The 8,699-nt window shown below is 42.7% G+C and overlaps 1 protein-coding gene across 1 annotated transcript; it reads left to right on the top strand.

The window, feature by feature from the left end:
- Window positions 1–500: 500 nt before the first annotated feature.
- Window positions 501–7,416, top strand: mier2 (mesoderm induction early response 1, family member 2; the record flags this gene model as incomplete). Its single annotated transcript, XM_080860257.1, has 11 exons — window positions 501–512; window positions 2,529–2,655; window positions 3,491–3,591; window positions 4,020–4,089; window positions 4,259–4,407; window positions 4,671–4,752; window positions 5,130–5,224; window positions 5,785–5,915; window positions 6,279–6,397; window positions 6,808–6,909; window positions 7,285–7,416. The coding sequence occupies 10 exons, from the start codon at window positions 501–503 to the stop codon at window positions 6,864–6,866; spliced, it is 945 nt and encodes a 314-aa protein (XP_080716383.1). The 3' UTR covers window positions 6,867–6,909; window positions 7,285–7,416.
- Between the last annotated feature and the right edge of the window lie 1,283 nt (window positions 7,417–8,699).

Here is an 8,699-nt window from a genome sequence, read left to right as displayed (position 1 = left end):
CTGGACCTACGTAGTGAATCTTTTTTATTGTCGTCAGCGTATTTATTTCGAAAGTCCTCGTTCAAAGTGGGGAATGACAGAAAAAGTCTGAGAACCACTGACATACACAGTGAACGATGGCAACCGAGAGAGAAAGACGGATGATGGAGTTGTTGATCATTGATCATTGGGGTTGTGTAAATGTTCATATTTCCTCGCCTCTTGCGACGGGACCCTACGTGCAGGATTGGTTTTGGACAAATATTTAGAAATCATACACAGGCTCAGACTTCAGCGCAATAAGGCATTGAACATTCCATATTTAAAATATCTCAATAAGAAGTGAATTCAACCTGTCTGCTCCACATAATGCAGAAGTTGGTTTATTGACACATCTTATAAGGACGGCGCAAATAAAACGACGTTTTATATTATTCAAAAGTGAAAGATTAAAGGCAAAAGAATCGCCAGGTGTACCTTCTCATTATGTGTGTGTGTGTGTTTCCAGTGTTTGTAATACAATGGCGTTGGCTGTAAGTTAACTCCACTTCACGTTAATCTTAGCGTTTTTGACAATAAAAGAAATCACATTAAGTATAACAGCCTTCTTCCTGTGTGCGAGAGTTTGTTTATGCCTGGTTGTGACAACGCGATTACTGGCGGAAAATTGGTATAATGGAAGGAGTCATCTGGAGAGTTTAAAACAATACAAAACGAGGGGAAATCTACTGTATGGACATATTTCTAGTCAATGCTGGTTTAGTATATAACGTGAGTTTTATTTAGGCATAGCAAATGCCTAGCGTATGTCGGCAATGTGTCTGCAATTTAATTCTGTTCTTGCAATATGAACTAGAAAATGCATTTCCTGAAGGAAATACCAGTGCATGAAATGCAAAAGTTAAGAAAGAACGAATAAAAGAAAAGTGAAAGAAGGAAGGAAGAAAGGAAAGAACAGTAAAAGAAGAGTTGAAGAAGGAAAGAAGAGTGAAGAAAGAAAGAAGAGTGGAAGAAGGGAAGAAGAAAGGAAAGAAGAGTGAAGAAAGGAAATTAGAGTGGAAGAAGGAAAGAAGAAAAGAAAAAGGTAAGAAGAGTGGAAGAAGGGAAGAAGAAAGGAAAGAAGAGTGGAAGAAGGAAAGAAGAAAGTAAAGAAGAGTAGAAAGAAGGAAAGAAGAGAGGAAGAAACAAAGTAAGGAAAGAAGAGTGAACAAGAGTGGCTCTGGATAAAGACAGTAAAGAGAGAGTGAAAATATTGAAAGAAGGAGAAAAAAAGAGTGAAGCAGAGAGATGGAGTGTGGGAGAAAGTAGAGTGTGAGTGATAGAGAGAAAAAAAAGTAGAGTATGGAAGGTGTCTATTAATATTCCTAGTTATACAGTTGAATGGAGAGGTACAGAGAGAAGAGGACCCTTGGAGGCTTGCCGCAGGTGTCAGTGAAGCACAGGTGCAAGCCAGTTTAATTACCCTATTATGATGTCATAATGGCCCAATGTAAGTCAATGGGAAAATTTAGATTCGTTTTTCTTTAATAACTTAAAAAGTATAAAGTTTAGAAAAGTGAAAAATACATAGCATAAGTGTCCTTTACAAGACCTACGCGACAAAGTTTGAATCAAGTTTCTACGTTTAGCGGTTCGGGCTGAATTAATCGCAGAAAAAGGTAACAAGAATAAGAAGAAGAAGAAGCCTAGGAATAACAATACAGGGCATTTCATGCACTGTAATAATTTAATTTCAATATGCTTATCTCGCTCTTGCGCACGCTTGTGCGTTTAAAGGTGCTTGTTTTGTGTGAGCGAGTTCATTTTTCTGTTGATGAGTAGAGACATTGACTCGGTGGGGCACAGGTAGTTTGGACAAAATACTTTAATAGCGGTCAGGCTCCTGCTGGGATTGGGCACTACTCTGAAAATTATGTTGTTGGGAAATAATGTCGTTAGTGGACCAATCACAGCCAAGGGGGTATCCGTATCTATTCGAAAAGTTGGAAAAATCTGAAGGTGCACGTTTGTGTCCCTCCAGCTCTCCGAGGGGCTCGGATGGGCGTTCCACTTCTCTGTCCAAAATGCACGACTGTAAATCACTTAACGGTATCAGTCACAATTTGTGAGGTACTTTTGCAAGAAGAAAGGCATCATAATGGGATGTAGTCCGTAGTTTGAAGCTTGCTCTGAGTTTGTATTGGAACTTGTTTGTGAGCTGGAGCTTTGTTTACCTTGTGTTTGAAAGCCTGAGGCCATCTTGGGTAAACATATGACAACAGCCTCAAACTGAGCCTTCTGATGGAGCCATAATGCTATGAAACAAACAAAGAATAATGCTGCACTCAACACAAGCCCCTTAAGGGGCTTAACCAGTGTACATCACCAGTGTGATGTTATTGTCTGGAAAATATAGCGCATTTAGGAGAAAATTAATTTTTTATGTATATTTGAATGATGGATGTAATGATGGCAGTGGTTTTTAATAGTAATCAGTAATGTGCATCACTCATTCATTCGACTGAGTGAGTGATTTATACACACTTAATACTGTAATTGTCTCCCTCCAGGATCACATTGCTGAAGATCTATTCTCAAGAGAAGAGGATGGGGAGGAAGAGGTCCAGTCACTGGCTGATGACCTCACACCTTCGGTTGCCTCTGACAACTCTGACATCCTTCAGTGCCATTTAAGAGGTGAGATGCGAAGCCGTGTCCTGAGACATCTTCCCTTTACAGATATGTTTGAAGCTGCCATGTCCTACATCTTTGCATTACCACCTACTCTGGTTTTGTAATTGACTGTCCTGCGTTTGGTTATGCAGTGTCAGGGTTTTAAGTGAACTGATGGTAGCAAACCAACATGGCATGTTGTAGGTAAAAACTGGTTACAGTTGACATTGAGACACTGCCACAGATTGACTTGTGGGTGATTAGAAATGAGCTTAAGCCTTACACACTCTCTGGGGGAAAATAGTTTTTTTTTGTTTTTTTTGTTTGTTTGTTTGTTTGTTGGAAACATTGCCACTGTGCCCAGATGGATCTATGGGGAGTAGGGCCTACAAGGTATAGTGTGGATCCTTAGTGGTTCTTCCTGACCAATTTGGTTAATACCTTTTAACTCATTCACACTCACTTTAAAGTACTCCATTGGGGAGAACTGAAAAGACAAGCTGTTACACACACACACACACACACACACACACACACACACACACACACACACACATACACACACTAAACACAGAAACACACCATGTTTAACATAGTCATAGAATTACAAGAATGTACTGAATGTACCAGTTACCAGAAATGTCAAACATGGAAAAGAAGGAACCTAACCCATAGAAGTTGAAGTGACACATGTTATTTGATATTTATCCATTTCATTACTGGAGTAAGATGTGTTTGTGCACAGACTAGAACTTACTTATATCTACAAACTTTAACATAATTGGGTACTCCGGCAGAGTAGAACATCTTGAATGTGGATCACTGGATCAACCTTGTGTGTGTGTCTGTCCATTTCCAGCACGTTGTCTTACATCCGGAGACAAAGACATATCAGTCAGCTCCTCATCCTCAGAAGAAGATTCAGACAGTGCCTCCATTCCTTCCAATGACAGCCACAAGGTGAGGTGGATGGTGAAATATTTATAAGATTTCAAATTGATACAGTTGAGTCCAGAGATAACGAGGGTTGTCCAAACTCACTTCTGTATTCTGTCAAGTTTATATTCTGTATTCTGGGGTTCTCTTCTCCATGTGTTGACCATATGTTGTCTTTCTGGAATGGTGAAGGTTGTTTTAATCAGTTGAAACATGTTAGACAGATGAACCTGAGTATAGGTTTTTGAACTGAACAAATATGTCTGAGATTGATAGATTGATAGAGCTACTTTTTAAACATTACTTGGTGATCATTGTCACCATCACAAAAATAAAATAAAAAATGAGTGCCTCTGTGAAAGACCAAGCCATGTGTAACTTGATTGCTTTATTAATAGAAAATGCCTTGGTGTGTCTGTCTATCCGTCCTCCTCTTGTTCTCCTGTTCTCAGGACATTATGGTGGGCTCTCAGTACCAGGCCACTATCCCACTCCTCAGTGTCTTTTCCCACCAGGAGAGAGGTAGCTGCGTCTTCTCCTCATCATTGTATAATTGTTTTGGTGCTGGACTCGTTGATTAGCTCCATTTATGTCCAGCTTACCAAACCTAATTGCCAGGTCAGAATGGTTTGCATTGATCTGTGTGAATGGCAGTGTGCTTTATCTGTGTGGGACTCTCTACCCGTCACAGCCTATGAGAGTGAGGATCAGCTGCTGTGGACTCCTGAGGTCCTGTCACCCTCAGACGTGGAGAGGTTTCTGCTCCTCGCACAGAGACGATGGGGTCAGGGGCGACATGTGGACGCCATGGCAACAGACATAGTCAAGGACAACGAACAGGTAAGGACATCTACAGGTGTCTTCATTCAGTCTTTACTAAATGTATCACTTCTGTCCATGGATTAAAAAAGATATGAAGTTGCAATTTCACAGTCTCCACCATTGCCAGATTTTGTACAGAAGACACTAGATGTGAGATGATGTGGAAGCGGAAAGAAAATCTGTCTAGTGTGGTTTTGTGTGAGCTCATGGAACCCAGCCCACATCATAGACTGAAAGCAAATGCAATATGACGATGTTCTCTCTCTTCCCCCCTCTCTCAGGCGCTCTATGAGCTTGTGAAATGTAACTTCAATGCTGAGGAGGCTTTGAGAAGACTACACTTTAATGTTAAAGTTTTTAATGGTAAGAATTTGGGTTTGGTCTCTTTTGTCTGTCTCTTTTCTTTCTTTCACTCTGTCTTTTATCAGTTGGCTCTACCAATGTAAAAAAAAATTCACTAGTGAATGTTTGGGATTTAGCTGAATGTTTTGATGAACATGAACAAAAGAAACTGACTAAAAGTTAAGCAGATGAATGTAACTGGGCTTGTACATGAGTCATGTTGAAGCTCTAGCTGTTGCCAGCACAGCGGAGTGATTGAGCTGAAGATAAGATCATTTTTCCAAACAAAAATGCAGCACATGTTACTCTTCCCAATTTCCTGTTCTTCAGTCTGCAAACATGGAATAATGCTCATTTGCATCGTGGTTAGTCTGGTCCTTGTTTGGTTCTCTGTGCAGAGGATCTGTGTGCGTGGAGTGAGGAGGAGTGTAGGAACTTTGAACATGGCTACCGTGTGCATGGGAAGAACTTCCATCTCATTCAGGCCAACAAGGTACGTTGAAAACTCTCCATCTGCAGTTGATATAATGTTGTGTTTATGAGGGACTGGGAATTGGGAAAGTTCTAACCTGGGAGAACTACACCTGAACATCTGTCGAACTCGGAACATCCCACTAGGAAAAGGGGAGATTTTTGAGAGCTCTGAGAAGTAGGTTGGAGGTCACTTGCCATGCTTCCGTTTATGGTTAAGGATAAAAAAAATGTACATGCTCAGCACACAAAGAAGTCACTTCACTGTTTATTGAGGTTGTACTCATCAACGCAGGTCATTGTGAAGTTTTGTGTTATTAACTTTTGTGTGACTGTTGTGTTACTAACGCAGCGTTAGCCTTCGGTGCTAGCTAGCCTACTTAACATTAGTTATCTGTCAATACTGTTGCTTGTTTGTTGTCATTACATGAACGCTGTCAATTTGGAAGTGGGACATCCCGTAATGGGAACTTTCGCCAATACCCAGCTACCTGAACACACGATAAGCCTTAAAACCCCAACACAGGCCCCAATTAAAATGAATAATCTGTCCTTCCATCTATTTCTCTTTCTCTCTGATAGGTACGCACACGTTCAGTAGGGGAGTGTGTTGAGTATTACTACCTGTGGAAGAAGTCAGAGAGGCACGAGTTCTTCCTTCAGCAAACCACCAGGCTGGGGCGCAGGAAATACAACATGCCGTTGGGAAACATGTGAGTTGAAACAGGAACATACACACAACATGAAGTCCAACTAAACAACTGAATCAGGCTAAATATGAGCCAAACTGACACAAAGTCCTTTCAACTCTGCTCACTCACACCAAACAGATAACTGCAGTATTTATAATTATGGGGTATTGAGTGTAGATTGATGAGGGATTTTTTAGCATAAGGCTGCAACAGAACAAAATCTATAATAAAGGAAGGGGTTTGAATACTCTCATACATGTGTATTTTGTTGATATGGTGTGTAATGTATGCTTTGTATGATGTTTTGTGTGTGTGTGTGTGTGTGTGTGTGTGTGTGTGTGTGTGTGTGTGTGTGTGTGTGTGTTTTTTATGATTGTGTTTCAGTGACGATGGAGAGCAGGATGGAGAGGTTGTAGAGATGGAAAGGAGCAGCAGCAGCAACTCGCACACTTCCACCGGCCAGTCCAACACACACTCTCCCTCCCCAGACCTGGAGAAGCAAGGTGTTACACACACGCACGCACGTGCGCACACACACACACACACACACGCACGCGCGCGCGCGCAAACACATACACATGCAGAGAGACAGACAGATCTGTGTGAAAGGTTTCAGATTCACCCTCACCTCTCATTTGTTTTCATTGCCTCCTGCTCCTTTAACGCCCTGATTTAAAAAGTTTTATTCCTTCCACATGGAATTACTTTTTTTGCCATTCCTTATTCCATTGTTTGGTGTAATTGATCAGATCATATGTTTCAGTGTTACCCCATCTCTTCGTTCTTGCCCATTTGTTATGTTTGTGATTTTATTCATTATTTATTATCTTTCATTTGTTTTTTTTTTTTTTTTCTATGCATTGTGTGTGTTGGTTTGTGTGTGTGTGTGTGTGTGTCTGTTTCCTGGCTCCAGAGGAGTCACATGGTCGTCCACGACGGAAGCGAACAGCACGCTTTCTGTTAAAGCCCTGAGCAGACAACCCTCACTGCATGCACTGCAGGCAGGGCCGCACAGGTAAAACACAGCAGAGAGAAAGACCCAGGCATAGGGAGAGAGAGGGAGGGAAGGGGAGAGTGGGATGGATAGATTACAGATTATTTGGATATCTGGTTACAGGGGTTTGAGGTCAATTCATTACAGGAGTAGAAGACTGTAATATATGGAGACTGATGGAGTTGAGAGATAGTACATTGCGCAGCTATCTCTCAATTCAGGACATGATATCCCTTTCAATTTGCCCTAGTTTGCGTTATCAGTTAAACATAGCTATATGACATGTAGGTTTACAAACTGATGTTTCTGTCTATCTGTCTCTGACTCTGTCTGTATCTGTCTTTCTGTCTCTCTCCCCCTCCCTCTCTCTCTCCCTCTCCCTCTCTCTCTCATTAGATGATGGGTGTGGGATGGTTATGAGAGAGCTCTGTGCCTCTTCGTGTCCCTGCTCCCCGCCTCAGGAGTCCGTCTTCAGCCCCTTCCCTCCTCTCCCCTCTCTGGAGGATCTGAGGGAGCCTCCTCCACCCTGCTCCGACTCCCTGTCCCCCCCTCAGTTATTCCCTTCCTCCTACTCCCCCTCCTCCTCCCCCTTTACCAGCACCTCCACCAGCCACAACTTCCCTCCCCACACCCCAGACTCCCAGCTCCCCGGTGCAGGCTTCTACCACCTGCAGCTGGGCTCCTACCTCCAGGATGACCTCCCGTCAGGCTCGGACTGTGGCCAAGGCTCATTGCCAGTCTCCAGTAGAATGGAGGTGGACTTCTCCATGCCACCGGTGTTGCCTCTGATGCCTCCCACCCCAGGCCCTCCGTCCCCCTCCGCGTCCGTCACTGCTGAGTTTGGGGTCCTGGGGGGCTTCCCTCTACCACCCCCTCTGTGTCCTGCTCCCGTCCAGCACCCACGCTCCCTCACACAGTGACCACCTACAGAGGTGGGAGGACTGCGGAGGTCTTCTCTCGAATGTCCACAGAACACGTACTGTACTCCTGACGGACTGATCCAGTTCAGTCTACAACTGTGCCAAGGGCAGAGACGAACCCGTAATTAAGATTTATAGAGCTAGAGAACTTTCTACATTGTTGAGGGGATAATGTGCACCCATCTGAACTCCTTTGCAGTCTCTGAAGCACAGAACTTACACAAGGTGAAGTCAGGCCCACCAGCTTTGCTGGAAGGTCTTGCAAGCTGACATCATATCTGGAACACTGGTGCCCATCACTCCCCAGCCTAATAACTTTGTTGAGCTACTCTTACCTGAGCTGACCCCTTAAGATGACCCCTTTGCCCTGGCATCCCACCAAAGCTTTGACTCTTTTATACCCCTCTTGCTGGGACACTTATGTATCTTGCCCCATGTCATCCATGTTAGGACTGAAATTCAGTCTGGCCTTTTGGACTTCTGTGTGAACAAAGACTCTATTCCTAAGTGCACACCACTCTCCCTTGTAAAGATCTTGTGAAGGTCTCGTAAAGAGTATTTCCTTGTGAGTTTTAATGTGATTTTGTTTTGTGAGTGTTTTTGTAAGTGTGTGAGGAACTGGAAAAAAAGCTTGTAAGAGTTATAAGGTCTTTGCTCTGGATGGAGTGAGTCATGGTGACATAGCCACACATTTTATTTAAATGTTTTTTTTTTTTTTTACATCTTTCCCTGTGCTTCCTTTGATACATATTTTATCTAACTATCCTGATCTCTCTTGTAAGGTCAGAGTTTAGTCATACGGTTTTCACATGAGCAGTCACTTTGTGCAATAAGAACCCCAAGGTCATCAGGGATTAAGATCTTTGCTTTTGTTTATTTGTTTGTTTGTTT

Source organism: Sprattus sprattus (assembly GCF_963457725.1).
Source record: "Sprattus sprattus genome assembly, chromosome: 2".
In the NCBI taxonomy this organism is placed as follows: domain Eukaryota; kingdom Metazoa; phylum Chordata; class Actinopteri; order Clupeiformes; family Clupeidae; genus Sprattus; species Sprattus sprattus.
The sequence above is the reverse complement of the archived record's forward strand: the minus strand, read 5'-3'. Positions and strand labels throughout refer to the sequence as shown.